Here is a 17,019-nt window from a genome sequence, read left to right as displayed (position 1 = left end):
TTATAATCACTTACATTTGCTTCCATCCTAGTATTTTTGTCAGCCATCTTTGATGAAGAAAGTCTCCAACCTTGGGTCACATAGGGTCAAATTTCTCATGGGAACCACTCGATATGATTGGTCATCGCCCAGCGGTCGCCGCTTGTGATTTGCATAAAGTTGGGAAAAGTGTATATTTTTCACCGCACCGCCCACAGCTCCCCTCTTCTCATTGCTTCCCATTCATTGCAATGGAAGGCAAGCAGTGTTTCACCGCACCGCATCCTGTGCTCGTGTATCATGCCCATTTTACGGAGATTCTGGCGCGGTCCCTGAGGCAGGGCTTTCCACCACCATCTACAAAACACAAAATAATGGAATTTCTCATTGAAGAAGGGTGTCCCTCCAATAGAGTTCCATAACCTATGTTAATGCGCATTGAAGCTATTCTGGTGACCCGACACTCTATTGGTAACGATGTATGCTGAGAGTAGGGAAGCAAGTTCAGGGAGTGAATACATTTAATAAATAAATAAATAAATGAACAAAACAAGAACCACAAACAGCGCACCGACATGAAACAGCAACAATGACGACTGGGGAAGAAACCAAAGGGAGTGACATATAAAGGGCAGGTAATCAAGGAGGTGATGGAGTCCAGGTTAGTGTCATTATGCATGCAATGCTGGTGAAAGGTGTGCGCCCTAACGAGCAGCCTGGTGACCTAGAGGCCTGAGAGGGAACACACGTGACACTATTAAGACACTATGTTGGTGTTTCCTTTATTTTTGGCAGTTATATGTAGTTGCAAGTTGTTGTAAATAAAATATTGGATACAAACATATTTGTTTTTGTTAATTTAATTTAAACACCACCTTTTGCCAAAATATATTTGATTTCATAACAACACAAGAAAATAGTCATAAAAGGATATAAAAAAGACATACAAGCACAAAATAACATGCAAAGAAATTCACTTCAAGCTAGATTGTAAAACAAATTAAGTTGAACAAAGCTGCAATTCAAACGGGACAAAAATCAGCTCCTTCAGAACGTCCATCTTTACAGTTGTGCTGTATGATATAATGGAGAGGGAGAGAGTGATAGAATACAGGAAGAGGAAAGCTACACTGGGACCTGGTTATGTGGACTCTTCACACAGGCCTTCGTTGAGAATCTCAAACTCCATCTTTCTACACTTGATGGCAGCCATGAAACACAGATTCACACTCCTCTTGCTCTGGGTCTTCAGCAGCTTCACACAGAACATGTGTTCTCCCTCCTTAGGACAGTCCCGGGGAACTTTACACAGACACTGTTTGGACTCTGATTGCACAAAGACAAAAGGGAAAGAGCACAGGTATATGAAATGATTTTGCTATGTTGAAACCCTATCGACACATTCATCCTTGAAACATAATTAATTGTATTGTATGTAAACTAGTTAACTCTTTGCAGATTAGGTTATTTCAGATGAAGTGGTCAAGTGCTATCTAAATCTGAGAGGGAATCTGTGGTCAGTCAGTCATACCAGTGCAGCTCTCCCACTCATAGCAGGTGTCAGAGTCGCAGGGCTCCTGGACTGAGCTCTTGGCAGCCATGCTGACCCTGAACTTGGCCCAGTCCAGGCTGACCACATCCTCGTCACACGGGCCCACATTCATGAAGAAGAGCTGGTCACCATGGCAACGGCCCGAGTGGAAACCACAGTAAGACATCATCACACCACTGCCAACTTCAGCATTGAAGATGCAGAACTCAGTTTTGTATGGGCTGCAATACACACACACAGGTGGAGCACACACAGACATGGAAATCATTAGTCAGTCCAAGAAGAGGACAAATCTAGATGAACAGACTGATTCGGGAACCAAATTATTATGGTGGCCTTCAGATGCATGTGTTTAGCTAATGTTAAAAGGCAATTCAAAATCCATTAATATTGAATTGTTCATGACTTAATTATGATTGATAGGTAAAAGTGCTCACAGGCATGTCTCACGTGCCACACAGATACATTTGGATCCAACGTGCCTCTCTCCTCTCCCACATTGATTGTCAGGAACAAATGGCTTATCTGGACAGACACATTGACAGGACAAACATCTAATTACGTAATTTAATTATATTGTCAATCATGTGATCTCCACTTAATTGTCGAAAAACTCTATGAGGTCTTTAAAAGGATGCCAACTTTCCACCAACATCCCTCTAATGTTTCTTCAAAGTCCATTTGAGACAGACTACCTATTTTGCAGTGCAGGTCTTTAGGAAGTGGAGGCTCCCAGGTTAGACTCTTGGCACAGGTGTAGAAGCCCTGTTCTGACGGAACCATGCCTCTCTCCGTGCATTCAAGTCCCACGGAGTGGTCCACCTTGTACTCCTTCTTGGAGGGGTACAGAGTCATACCCTCAGGCACGGCAGGCGGGGAGCACACCTTCCCTAAGATGGAGGACAAATACTCAACAAGACTGGTTTGACATTAAAACATAAAAAATAAAAAAAAGTATTATATTATTGGCAAAACATGGATTCCAAAGTCTTTCCATACAAAAGAGGTTTGGTGTGGACAGAGTGTTATGCCTTCTGTCTGCATTCTATGCAGGGATTGTTCCTAAGAGGACAGACTTACTGATGCACATCCCTGTGGGAGGGGTCCAGGTCCCGTCAGGGCGACAGTTGATGAACTGGTAACCTTCCATTTCAAACCCTGTGAAGCACAGGAACTCCTCCATGTCGCCAAACTCATAGTAACGCTTATCTTTCTGACATTGAGAAGACAGAGAGAGAGACCAAACCTTCCATCATAAAGCCCTAACCTGCAGAGAGATGAACCTAGAGAAGAGGCCCCTCAGCCAGCTGGTTCTGGGGCTCTGTTAAAAAATCCAAACAGATACCACAGAGCCCCAGGATAATTAGACCCAACCAAATCATGAGGGAAATAATTATTAATTCCAAAAACTGAAAACATTGGAATGCCATCTGTCCCTAAACAGAGAGTACACAGTGGAAGAATATCTGACCACTGTGACTGACCCCCCCCAGAAAAGAAAAGCTATTTGCACATTGTTACAACACTGTAGTTAACAATCTGACATGTCAAACGTTTCTTTGAAAATGTTTGTGTGTGTAATGCTTATTGTTTATTTATGATAGTTTATTTCACTTTCTTTGGCAATGTAATTCTTTATCATGCCAATAAAACCCCTGAGAGAGAGAGAGACTAAATAAAGAAAAATAAGATGCTAATAAGGGTATAAACAGGTAAAGGTCACTAAGACTGTGACATCACTGAGAGCTGGCCCAGAGTCTTTGGAAATATCACTCTTTCAGAGATCTTTAGTGAGTTCTGTCTCTGTTAGCTTTGTTAGCAGCTAGTGTTGTTAGCTTGTGTCTACCCTGAGGTGACTGTTGGCAGGACGCTTGGGTCTTGGACAGCCCTCCACGCCGGGAGGCAAGCCCTCCGCCCGCCCCTCTGTGGCAAAGTCCTCATCATTAACACATACATTTTGCCTGCGGAGAAAAGACAGACCAACAGAAAATCAGAAATGCACTCAGGTATATAAATCAACAGTACGTTTTTATCTAGAAGACCAACACTCTTCCTGATCGATTCTATTTTACTGGAGTGGTATGTACAGGTAACTGTCAAAATAAAGGAAACACTAACATAAAGTGTATTAATGAACACTGGAACCACACCTGCTTTCAATATACACTGGGTATACCAAACATTAGGAACACCTTTCTAATATTGAGTTGCACCCTGCCTTTTTTCCCTCAAAACGGCCTCAATTCGCCGGGGCATGGATTCTACAAGTTGTCGAAAGCATTCCACGGGGATGCTGGTCCACGTTGACTCCAATGCTTCCCACAGGTGTCAAGTTGGCTGGATGTCCTTTGGGTGGTGGATAATTTTGATACACACGGGAAACTGTTGAGCGTGAAATACCCAGCAGCGTTGCAGTTCTTGACACAAACCGGTGCGCCTGGCAACAACTACCAAATCCAACAACTAGACTTTACCGTGAAATGCTTACTTACAAACCCTTAACTAACAGTGCAGTTCAAGAATAACATATTTACCAAGTAGACTAAAATAAAAAGTACTAATAAAAGTAACACAATAAGAATAACAATAACGAGGCTATATACAGGGGGTACTGGTACAGAGTCAGTGTGCAGGGGTAGAGGCTAGTTGAGGTTATCTGTACATGTAGGTGGGGGCGAAGTGACTATGCATAGGTACTGTAACAAACAAACAGTGAGTGTACAAAAGGGAGGGGGGTGGGGGGGGGGGGGGTCAATGTAAATTGTCTGGTGGCGATTTTATGAATTGTTCAGCAGTCATATGACTTGGGGGTAAAAGCTGTTGAGGAGCCTTTTGGTCCTAGACTTTGTGCTCCGGTACCGCTTGCCGTGCAGTAGCAGAGAAAACAGGTCTATAACTTGGGTGACTGGAGTCTCTGACAATTTTATGGGCTTTCCTCTGACACTGCCTATTATATAGGTCCTGGATGGCAGGAAGCTTGGCCCCAGTGATGTATTGGGCCGTTCGCACTACCCTCTGTAGCTCCTACCGGTCAGATGCCGAGCAGTTCTCATACCAGGCGGTGATGCAACCAGTCAGTGATGCAACCACACTCAGACCTGCCTGGTGTTTACTCTCGATGATGCAGCTGTAGAACCTTTTGAGGATCTGGGCACCCATACCAAATCTTTTCAGTCTCCTGATGGGTAAATTGTTTTGTTGTGCCCTCTTCATGACTGTCTTGGTATGTTTGGACCATGATAGTTGATTGGTGAAGTGGACACCAAGGAACTTGAAACTCTTGACCCGCTCCACTCCAGCCCCGTCGATGTTAATGGAGGCCTGTTCGGCCCGCCTTTTCCTGTAGTCCACAATCAGCTCCTTTGTCTTGCTCACATTGAGTGAGAGGTTGTTGTCCTGGCACAACACTGCCAGTTCTCTGACCTTCTCCCTATAGGCCGTCTCATTGTTGTCGGTGATCAGGCCTACCACTGTTGTGTCGTCAGAAAACTTAATGATCGTTTGGAGTCGTGTTTGGCCACGCAGTTGTGGGTGAACAGGGAATACAGGAGGGGACTAAGTACACACCCCTGAGAAGCCCCAGTGTTAAGGATCAGCGTGGCAGATGTGTTGTTGCATACTCTTACTACCTGGGGGCAGCCCATCAGGAAGAACATAATCCAGTTGCAGAGGGAGGTATTTAGTCCCAGAGTCCATAGCTTAGTGATGAGCTTCGTGGGCACTATGGTGTTGAAAGCTGAGCTGTAGTCAATGAACAGCATTCTCACATAGGTGTTCCTTTTGTCCAGGTGAGAAAGGGCAGTGTGGAGTGCGATTGAGATTGCATCATCTGTGGATCTGTTGGGGCAGTATGCAAATTGGAGTGGGTCTAGGGTGTCCGGGAGGAGGCTGTTGATGTGAGCCATGACCAGTCTTTCAAAGCACTTCATGGCTAACGACGTGAGTGCCACGGGGCGGTATTCATTTAGGCAGGTTACCTTCGCTTCCTTTGACACAGGGACTATGGTGGTCTGCTTGAAACATGTAGGTATTACAGACTCGGTCAGGGAGAGATTGAAAATGTCAGGGAAGACACCTGACAGTTGGTCCGGGCATGCTTTGAGTACATGTCCTGGTAATCCGTCTGGCCCATAGCCTTTGTGAATGTTGACTTGTTTAAAGGTTTTGTTCACATCGGCTTCCAAGAGTGTCCATATTGGCTACCATGAGCGTTATCACACAGTCATCCAGCTCTCGTGCATGCTTCAGTGTTGCTTGCCTCTAAGTGAGCTTAAAAGGCATTTAGCTCGTCTGGTAGGTTCGCGTCACTGTGCAGCTCGCGTCCATACCCCGTTCAAAGGAACTTAAATATTTTGTCTTGCCCATTCTCCCTCTGAATGCCACAAATACACAATCCATATCTCAATTGTCTCAAGGCTTAAACATGTCAGTCTCTCTTACTCTTGGAAAATGGAGATGAAGCATCCCTCCTCCTGTCTGGCCGGTCCCTGGCAGAGTTTTCCCCCCCTCAGGGGAGCGGGGTTGTTGCACTCTCTGGTACGATGTCTCTTCATGGATGCATCACAGGCACTCCATGTCCCCCAGCAGCTCCAGTAACCATCTACTGCCTCTGAGGAAACCACACAGCAAACCACACTCAGATCTGCCTGGTGTTTACAGACCAGAAGCCAAACCACATTCAGCACTGTTTGGTGTGTACTAATCACCAGGAGTCAAACCACATTCAGCAGTGTCTGGTGTCAGTCAAACATACTGAGCACTGTCAAATGACTGTGCAATACACAACAGGGACTATACATAATCCTCATCCTGTATAAAAATGTGTATATCAGTGAGTGAGTGGGTGCTGCTGTGTACCTGAGGTGTAGTCTTGCGCCCGTTGCTCACAGTTGGGCCCATAGGTGCCCGTCTGGCAGATGCACTGACAGTCTGTGCCAGAAAGGACGGCACGGGCATTGTTAGGGCAGGGGGCACACTTGCAGGAGTCAAAGTCCTCCAGGTACTCCACCAGAGCTCTGGTCAGGTGCCTTCTTTTAGTGGCAGCACATGGGATCCCCTTGACCAGATTGATGATGGGCAACAGCTGGAGACAGATAGGAAGGAGACCGATTTCTCACAGGAAGTGACATGTTTTATGTCTTAGGAAAGAGCTGTTATAAACCAAAAGTATCTCAAAAAGATGGTTTGGATTCACTATATCACAGCCAATCATACACAATCAATGAATTAACTGGATTCATTGTTTCCATCCTATTTCATTATATTCCACGGAGGGAGTTCTGACCTCATATTCCACAACAGCAGGGTTGTCTATGAGTGATTTGGCCCAGTTCTTATAAGTGGTGCTGTCAGGGGCAGCCCCTTTCTGCTCCCAGGCCAGGGCTGCAGCCTCTCCGGTCCGGCCTCCACGCACCATGGAGAAAGACTTCTCTGACGACTGCACGAAAGACCCTGACCAACACAGAAGTAACAGTAAAGGGTGAAGAGCCAGTTCTCAACAAAACTATTGAGAGAGATACTTAATGAAACCGAACAAGTGAAAAGTCAAGACGACTAGAGCAAGGTGGTCTATCTTGAATGTTCAATTTGTGTGTAACGGTAATTAGAAAAACCAACCTTCATGTTTTTGAGTCATTGTATTGTCGGAGCATCTTACAACATTTGAACTTTGCGAGTATATTATTATAAACATGCTCGACTCAGACTTTAGGCATCCTTTGGTATGCTCTTCTGTTAAACCTGTAACAATGAAACACAAAAAAAATGAACAATTTATGAAATCAGAGAGAACAATGCACTAGCAGTGGGTATTGTGCCTCCTTTTGACTACAAGGCTGTGCTCTCGTACCACTGTTCTTAAGCTCCAGTCTGCTGTATTGGTAAAGCAGATCATAGTGTCCCCCTAAGGTTCCGGAGGCGAAGTAGTGGGTCCCAAAGTGCTTGAAGATCTCCCTGTAGAGGGCGTAGTTGTACTCCAGGGGCAGGCTGGTCAGAAACTGTAAGAAGGGCTCTGTCAGGTACAGGTCTGAATCCTTCACCCTGAATCTGGATACAGGTAACACCTGGTGCACTCGGAAGAACTGGGAGTCCTGCAGAATAGGGTGAGATTACGTAATCATAACGTCAGTGTTACCTTCCCAGCTTTGAAACGCAGTGATTGTATGCCTGCCTCACAGTAAATGCCAGTCCTACTGCTTGGATAGAGGGTATGGTAATGTGATCTTAGATCTGTGATTGAGGGAAACCTCTACTTCAAGGTCTACCACTACGTTGCAATACTGTGATCAGGGTGTTTATTTTTGTGTGTGTGATTGTGAATATGTGAGAGTGCATATACTGTAGATGCAGCTTGCCGTCTTCTTTGAAGCTGAAATAGCCTGCTTGAATGTGTCTGTGTTGGATTGGTGGTGGCGTCTGGAACCAACGAAGAAGATCGGGACCCAGATTGAACTAGAGTCACCACTGGAGGAATCACTTCTGGTAGAGACTGGTGGGGAGGCCAGGTTGACGGTCTCACTGTAGACTGGCTGGGGTTCCTGTTTAAAGTCATCTGGGATCTCGACCTGTGGAAGCAGAACCACAGCTAGATCTGATCCCAGACCAGTCAAACATGGGGAATAGAATAAGATGAGATCTATATGCATTAGTACTGTACCTTGATCTCAAAGCTTTCTACATTGGCTGGGACGCGGTAGTACAGCCTGTAGCTGCTGCCTCTGCTCCTGTTAAGGTTGCAGGTGTCCCCCATGAACATGTTATCCAGTACCGCACCCCTCATAGCCTCTGCCATGGCATCAAACCTAAAACAGGAAAGTAACAGAAGCCAGCAGCATTAACCCTGAAGTTACGTTACTTTTCTTAAAATCACAGGATACGTATCAAGAAATTACATGAAGCAGTCCTGCTCTGTATTCACTGACTACTGCTAAACATCTACTATGACATTGACCACTGCTCCAGGCAATGTCTTATGCTGGCCTTTGACCTTTAACCTACCCGTTTCCTATGAGGTCAGCTCCAGGGACCACTCTCTTCTCAACAGGACACACTATTTTGAATTCATCACAGTTCTTCTCATCTGAGTTGTCCCCACAGTCGTTCTGTTTATTGCATGTTAGTTTGGAGCTGATACAGCGACCTGCGACAAGGGGAAATGTACATGAGCAGAGTTTTGTTTAAATGTGCACATGCAGTATTTTGTCCATACTGTATATGTAGTAGGTGAATATGTGACTGTTCACCATTGCCACACTGAAACTCTTTGCAGTTGAGTGTTTCCATCTTGCACTCTGTTGATGGGTAACACGCTCTGTCTTCTGTCAGAACAGCATCGCACTCCACGCCTCCAAACTGGGAAGGCCTTAGCAGTGACCGAGTCCTTAACTACAACATCAGAAAACTGGTCAGAGACAGATGGTGGAAGTGTGTGCGTGTATTTCTGTCTGTGTGTCTCTGTGTGTGTATATTCTTTCACTTGCCTGTTTTTTGGCACACGGGGAGCACCCGGACCAGTTGGCCCAATCAGTGAGTTGACAGTGGATGAAGCAGGCCTGGACGTTACATGCCCGACTCTCATGCTTTTGACACAGCTGCTCACAGCTATTCTTCCAGTAATAGTCATCATATCGGATACTCCTGCAGAGGAGGGAATTGTGAAAACACAGAAAGTCGTATTCTATTGTATTTCAAACGTGGTTTGTTTAAAACTGAGATGGTCATGGAAACGCTGAACAAACGCAAAAGGAGCTTTTGGCCAACTGACCTCAAAATTATACACATTAATCATAAATCACTTACAGTAAAATATCCTTCCTTTATGTCATTTATGGGGCTTGTGAAGCAAAAATCCCACTTTAAATATTTGACATACTTCTTATTATAGTAAAACAATAACAATAGTCAATGTCTGCGGCCCCGCGGAAATCTAGTTAACATAATACCAAAATCCCCATAAAAATGAATCACTTTAATTAAGCTAGAGATATCTGGTTCTTTGCATGGGCTGCGTCTCAATCCACTACATCCCCTGATGTCGCCCGTCCGGATCTGCAGGACTCGTCTGAAGTCGGTACATCTGATCTACCAACTTCTGTCTGTAGCGTCTGAACCGTTTGGGCTACACACTAACTTAACCCCTCGGTGGAAACTTGAGTCTCTCACGAACGCGTACAGTTGAAGTCGGAAGTTTACATACACCTTAGCCAAATACATTTAAACTCAGTTTTTCACAATTCCTGACATTTAATCTTACTAACAATTCCCTGTCTTAGGTCAGTTAGGGTCACCACTTTATTTTAAGAATGTGAAATGTCAGAATAATAGTAGATAGAATGATTTTTTCCAGTTTTTATTTATTTCATCACATTCCTAATAGGTCAGAAGTTTACACACACTCAATTAGTATTTGGTAGCATTGCCTATACTTAAAAAAAAAACTTTGGTCAAACGTTTCGGGTAGCCTTCCACAAGCTTCCCACAATAAATTGGGTGAATTTTGGCCCATTAATCCTGACAGAGCTTGAGCTTGAGATTTTGCTTTAATAAATCCAAATAATTTTCTTTCCTCATGAAGCCATCTATTTTGAGAAGTGCACCAGTCCCTCCTGCAGCAAAGCACCCCCACAACATGATGCTGCCACCCCCGTGCTTCACGGTTGGGATGGTGTTTTTCGGCTTGCAAGCCTCCCCCTTTTTCCTCCAAACATAACGATGGTCATTATGGCCAAACAGTTATATTTTTGTTTCATCAGACAATAAGACATTTCTACAAAAAGTACGATCTTTGTCCCCATGTGCAGTTGCAAACTGTAGTCTGGCTTTTTTATGGCGGTTTTGGAGCAGTGGCTTCTGCCTTGCTGAGTGGCCTCTCAGGTTATGTCGATATAGGACTCGTTTTACTGTGGATACAGATACTTTTGTACCGGTTTCCTCCCGCATCTTCACAAGGTCCTTTGCTGTTGTTATGGGATTGATTTGCACTTTTCGCACCATAGTATGTTTTTCTCTAGGACACAGAATGTGTCTCCTTACTGAGCGGTTTGACAGCTGCGTGGTCCCATGGTGTTTATACTTGCATACTATTGTTTGTACAGATGAACGTGGTACCTTCAAGCATTTAGAAATTGCTCCCAAGGATGAACCAGACGTGGAGGTCTACAATTTTTTTACTGAGGTCTTGGCTGATTTCTTTTGATTTTCCCATGATGTCATGCAAAGAGGCACTGAGGTTGAAGGTAGGCCTTGAAATACATCCACAGGTACACCTCAAATGAACTCAAATTATGTCAATTAGCCTATCAGAAGCTTCTAAAGCCATGACATAATTTTCTGGAATTTTCCAAGCTGTTTAAAGACACAGTCAACTTAGTGTATGTAAACTTCTAACCCACTGGAAATGTGATACAGTGAATTATAAGTGAAATAATCTGTCTGTAAACAATTGTTGGAAAAATTACTTGTAGATGTCCTAACTGACTTGCCAAAACTATAGCTTGTTAACAAAGAAATTTGTGGAGTGGTTAAAAACTAGTTTTAATGACTCCAACCTAAGTGTATGTAAACTTCCGATTTCAACTGTATATATAGACAGGTGTGTGCCTTTCCAAATCATGTCAAAACAATTACATTCACCACAGGTAGATTCCAATCAAGTTGTAGAAACATCTCAAGGTTGATCAATGGAAACAGGGTGCAGCTGAGCTCAATGTCGAGTCTCATATGAAATGTTCTGAATACTTCAGTTTTCTTTGTTTTTTTATTTTTAACACATTTGCAAAAATGTCGAAAAACCCGTTTTCGCTTTTGTCATTATAGGATATTGTGCGTAGATTGATGAGGATTTTTTTTTTTCATCAATTTTAAAATAGGGCTGTAATGTAACAAATGTGGACACAGTCAAGGGGTCTGAATACTTTCCGAATGCACTGAATGTTATCTGGCTATGCACCATGCTATTGGCTTGTTTAGCAGACAAGAAATGCTTATAAGTGCCTTTGACATTATTTTACATTATATGATTTTATAGTAGCAATAATTTAAATGAATTTAGCTGAATAAAATAGAAATAATATTTTTTTTCCATTCCCTGAGCGTGAAAGTGATCATTTGAAACAGGATCTATCAATATGCTAGATTTAGAGTTTTTTGGCAACTTAAGTTGTGAAATGTTGCAAACCATAGAATGCCTTATAAATTAAGATATATGGGCTGCATTATGACTAAGCTATCGATGATTTGAGAAAGTCGGAAAAAAACAGCTTGTGCTTTGTTCCTTGCTGCACACGTTGTTCTCTCCTCAAGTGATCATATTTTCATCCATCAGACTATTCTCAATTTAAATTGAATCTTGTCTTTACTAATGTGTACAATTTGTTTAGATTTAGAATGGCCCATTAGCAAATGTACTGGAAAGGGAGCAAGAGAAAAAATACGTCATCCTTTTGCAACGGAGGCCACTTTCCCGCAGGGTTCGTTTCACTCATGTTCATCCGGCATGTTGGTAGGCTACTTCGGTTATTTTGCAGATGTGAGGTGATATTCCGCCTATGGTCCCTCCAACCCTGTTCCTGCAACTACCCACTGCTTAATTTGGGAAACTAAATGAAATCTGTTTGTGAACATCGACAGTAACATATTTTCACAGCAAAACATATTTAATTAAAACGTTTGACAGCCCCTCTCTCTGCTTTCTGGAGAAAGGAATGAAGGAGAGAGGGGAGGATCTGGAAATACATGGTGGTGGGATATTCTGTAGCTAAAGGCAATGTGTCAGCCTGTTAATCATGAAAATATATTTTAAAAGCCCAATTACTAGGCTATTTAAAATCAAATACAAAAGTCTTATAATTGTAGGCTAACTCTGAATTTGTTATTAGATGGGACATGCTAAACTGTAAATCTTCATCATACTCTGATTTTTTTATAAATATTATTATTATTGTTGTTATTTAATACGCTACTCCTCTTGTGTTGTCTTAAGAGTCAAAAATGAAAATTTGAAATTTGATGACTTTTCCTAGAACGACCCCAACATTAGAAAAAGTGAAACATCGCCTTTGTTCATATTTCCATGAAAGCTGTACACCACCAGGGCACAAAGATTGTATTTTTGACCAGGCAGTTATAAAATCATTTACACACCACAACAACCACAAATACACACACACAATGAGAAATTGAGATTATGTGTGCTACTGATTGAACTCAGCCAGCAGCTCCTGAAGAGGAAGATAACCATGGTTGGCACAGTTAGAAAGAACAAGCCTAAGCTCCCCCTGCACTGCTCGCAACAAGGGGGAGAGAGGCCTTTTCATCAAATTTTGCCTTCACCCCACCACCACTCTAGTGTCTTATCTCCCAAAGAGGAACAAGAATGTGGTCCTCCTGAGCACACTGCACAAAATGGCTGAGATCAGTGATCGTGAGGACAGGAAGCCAGCCATCAACCTGGACTGTAACCACAACAAACGAGGCGTGGACAACCTGGACAAGGTGATTGGATCTTACAGCTGCAGGAGGATGACTGCCAGCTGGCCCATGGTCATCTTCCATAACCTCATTGATGTGTCCTCATACAATGCCTTCGTGATATGGAACAAAATCAACCCTACCTGGTTGCCTGATAAGCAGAACAAGAGGATGGTGTTCCTGGAGCAGCTGGGAAAGGCACTTGTACATTCAAAGAAGGGAGTGCCTCCCCCACACAGCAGCCTCTGCAGCACTTGTGAAAGCTGTTCAGGGGGATGAATATTGTCCTGATCCACCTGAGGTTGCAGCTGGGGCAAGCAAGAGGAGGAGATGCCAATTCTGCCCCCCAAAGAAGGACTGTATAACAAATACTATGTGCTGAACATGTGAGAAATACATCTGAAAAGTCCAGGCACACACACTAGCATACTGTCCTACATGTGCTAATTAGAGCTGATTGATTTATGTTCTTCACATTTTTGTTTTGCATCAATTATCTTATTTTATTCTTATTTATTGTTGTTGTTTACACCACTTGTGGGTGGGAGGGAGCAATGGTTTAAAAAATTAAGACTAGTACTTTGCAGATGAATTCCTCATTGTACAGTATGTACAATAAGTATATATCACTATGTTGCCAAAAAAGTTCAAGACTGTTATTGTTTACCTTCAATAAAAGGCATTCAGAACTACTTTCTGCACATTTCTTCTACTTTCTTAGGCTATACAAGTGCTATCTTTGGCACAATTTTTTTTTTTTTACACCTATGCAGTACCTTTAGCTATAATAATAATAAACCTCTACTTTAGTAAAGAAAACAATTATGACAGGTGTGTTGTAATAAAAACGAGTGGTGTTCACTGATTAAATGCAGTCTGCATTGTGAAGAGGGAAAACCCAGATATTCACAAAGTTTTGATGAATGACAGGTTGTTTCTTCATGCAAAATAGATTTGGGGTTTACAATTAAATTAAGCTGCTATATTTTAGGGTTTAGTGAGGGCGGGTCATTTTTTACCCTTATGACAAGGTGAGTATACAGAATGTTAAGACTACACAAGGGTTAAGCTAGAAACGCTGTTTAACTTTAAAATGTGTAGACTGGTCTGGACCAGTGTGCAGACATACAACATTTTGATATCTTTTATACCTTTTAAGTCAGAATTTTTTTAATCTTTATTTTTGTCCATCCACTTTCATGGGATTCCCTCAACATTCTAAAGGTCCCATTGTGACATCATCTCTTCCAACATTCCATTCACTGTAAATGCAAAAATTTAACTTTTGATACAAATCAGCTACTTTTACCACTTTGCCAAAAACTTAGGCAAAAGGTTTGAGGATATGACATCTTGGTCTCCTTCACTGCTATTCCAATCTGAAATAAGAGCAGAATTATCTGGAATGGATCAAATGTTACAGCAGTTTTAATAACTGCATCAGCAACATTTTCTGTAACTTTTTATAGACAACTGAAATGTTGACCAATTTCACAACAAGTTAGACAAAACGTTAAAGGATATGTCTCCTTCTCTGCTATTAAAATCTTTCGTCAGAACAAAAATATCTGCTACCAATCTAACCATACATCTGTTTTAGTAACTGCATTAAAAAAATGGTTTCCTAACTTTTTCCAAACAACTGCAGTTTTGACCACTCCCCCAACAAGACAGACAAAAATGTGTAGCATATGAATTCTTCCTGAACTTCTCTGCATTTCAAATCTGAGAAAATATCAGGAATCGCTTCTACTAATCAAGAGGTAAAGCTGTTTTAGTAACCCATCAACTGCTTTCATTACAGATGCAGTAAGTCATGTCACAAGCTAGCAGATTCAGTTCTGGTCCTGGGTGTAGCTAGCTAGCTCTGGTCTAGCTCTTGTCTGCACTATAATTTATAACTTCTTAAATGTTGTCGTGTCTTTGGCTATGCCGGATTAAGTGATATGACATGCTATTCTATAAAATCATTTCTCTGTAATTAATATTACCTGATTAAGCTTATCATGTAAATGTAATTAACTAGAAAGTCGGGGCACAATGAAAGAATGTTTATAGAGCTGTTATCTTCCGAATAAACTCTTAAAGACCTAGTAATCTTTTACATCAGTAGCAGTCAATATTTAATCGTCACTTTATTCAGTCTCATCTGAAAGTTGTAAATTCTTGGTTATCTTCATCTTCCTGGCTAACAAGTTGAATCAGCAATACAAAATTTGGTTTCATCATTTATTTACTAAATACCTAAATAATCACACAGAATTACATATACACAGAATGTATTATACATTGATTACAAATTATGTCACAAAGGAAAACGTCCCTAGCGGACGGAACAGATATGAAGGCTGGTTACACTAAGAAAGGGAGTTGGGTTTGAGTGAAAGAGCGGGATGACTGAGGAGAAAAAAGGTTTTGTGTCTCTATCGGGACGTAGGCAGCTATGCTATCATAAATACAGTATCTTATGCATTCTAAATAACCGCCCATTTGAAAAAGGAAAATGCAATAAATGTTTTCTCTGAGCTGCGCTTCGATCGGTTGTTCGTAGATGGAAGGCCGGGTGGTCCAGCATGGATCTCTTGTTCTCTGAAGAATGTCTAGTGGTGAACTGGAGCGTGGTAGAATGGATACTCTGTCCGTCCTCTCCTAGCCCACGTTTAACGGGCGGAGAGGGTATCACTTCTTTAGTGAATAAGAGTTCAAAGTTCATACCAAGTTGCTATACTTTTAAGCTCATGCTATATTCTGGCTGGTATAGTCTAAATTCATCCTTTCGGCGTGTTGATCGTCATCTTCACGTTGAAATTCGATGCTAATTTCGTTAGGTTCTTGTCGTTCAACCAGAGCTCACGCTGAGGTTGACTTAGTTCTGTATGTGATCTTTGTTTTTTCAACGTGGGGACCGCAAGTCCGCACGTCCATGGAACAGGAAGTTGAATTTTCATCAACGGGTTTATATAGTGGTGAAAGAAGGGCGTGTTTCATAGTTTACAACCCATGTCTGTTCACTTGGACGAGGCCTCTGAGTGAGCAGAGTGTCAAACCGTTCTCTCATTTCAGAAGCTAAAATTACATTTCTTCTTTTCACAAATAGATTCATATTTAAACATTTAAATTGCACAACAATTCCATGTGAATCTGATTTTCCAAGATACAGTTTATGTTGTCCTGTCATCAGTAATCATGTCTCAGACATCAACTGATCTGACATCCTATTCATTAAGTACCAACGTATATTTTCAACTGGTTGGATTACCGAAATATGGTTCAGTTTCCCACCTTTTGATGTCACCAGACTCTCTCTTTCTATGTTAACAAAGGCTTTACAAGAGTCAACTCTATAAAGTAGAGAGAGAGAGAAAAGTGGAAAGGTATTTATGGGGGTCATAAAACCTCCCCCATCAAGCCAACATCATGACAGTGTGCATACACATGCATATACTGTAATACCCACCAACAATAATTGTAACTCTTGAACCGTTCAAGCAAGAGACACCAAACTAACTTTCACATGTTCAGGCTGCCCATTGATCTCAACCAACCAACCAATCAATCAATCAATCAATCAATATTTTAGTCAACTTACTTTTTCAACTATTGGGTTCCCGAGTGACGCAGTGGGGAGGGGTTGGCCACGGTAGGCCGTCATTGTAAAATAATAGTTTGTTCTTAACTGACTTGCCTAGTTAAATAAAGGTTAAATAAAAAAATAAAAACAGTCACCACCATTACTCTTGCAGACACTAACACTACTATACCATTTCAAAACCATACATACTTTAACATAAGCTAGCAAGCACACCACATTTTCTTCAGGAAATGTACTTATCACTGTTAGTCTAAAGAGTTTATTTATTAGATAGAACTACAACTAACTATCAGTAGGTCTACATACAAACCCATTGTACACAGTTCTTCAACTACCACAAAAATACTTTTAAAAAGCTGTAATCACTAGATGCAACATCATATTTCTCTCCCCAAATAGCCTAAAACTTTATAATCATTACATCGTCATT

General features: G+C 41.9%; 1 protein-coding gene across 2 annotated transcripts in view; it reads right to left on the bottom strand.

The window, feature by feature from the left end:
* Nucleotides 1–742: 742 nt before the first annotated feature.
* The window catches only part of c6 (complement C6), a 34,504-nt gene continuing 18,227 nt past the window's right edge, over nucleotides 743–17,019 (bottom strand). Inside the window, exons 6-21 of one of the 2 annotated variants that reach the window (XM_021590212.2) lie at nucleotides 9,010–9,166; nucleotides 8,773–8,914; nucleotides 8,528–8,669; nucleotides 8,187–8,331; nucleotides 7,885–8,094; nucleotides 7,380–7,620; nucleotides 7,148–7,270; nucleotides 6,816–6,982; nucleotides 6,389–6,614; nucleotides 5,972–6,140; nucleotides 3,378–3,492; nucleotides 2,612–2,744; nucleotides 2,227–2,421; nucleotides 1,969–2,056; nucleotides 1,511–1,752; nucleotides 743–1,305 (exon numbers count right to left, since the gene is read on the bottom strand). In XM_021590212.2, coding sequence (XP_021445887.1) covers nucleotides 1,121–1,305; nucleotides 1,511–1,752; nucleotides 1,969–2,056; nucleotides 2,227–2,421; nucleotides 2,612–2,744; nucleotides 3,378–3,492; nucleotides 5,972–6,140; nucleotides 6,389–6,614; nucleotides 6,816–6,982; nucleotides 7,148–7,270; nucleotides 7,380–7,620; nucleotides 7,885–8,094; nucleotides 8,187–8,331; nucleotides 8,528–8,669; nucleotides 8,773–8,914; nucleotides 9,010–9,166 — 2,680 coding nt within the window. In that variant the 3' untranslated portion in view covers nucleotides 743–1,120. 2 annotated transcript variants of the gene reach the window in all.

The sequence above is a fragment of the Oncorhynchus mykiss genome, chromosome Y (assembly GCF_013265735.2).
Source record: "Oncorhynchus mykiss isolate Arlee chromosome Y, USDA_OmykA_1.1, whole genome shotgun sequence".
Taxonomy (NCBI): Eukaryota; Metazoa; Chordata; class Actinopteri; order Salmoniformes; family Salmonidae; genus Oncorhynchus; species Oncorhynchus mykiss.
Note: the sequence above shows the minus strand (reverse complement) of the source record. Positions and strands in the feature narration are given on the sequence as shown.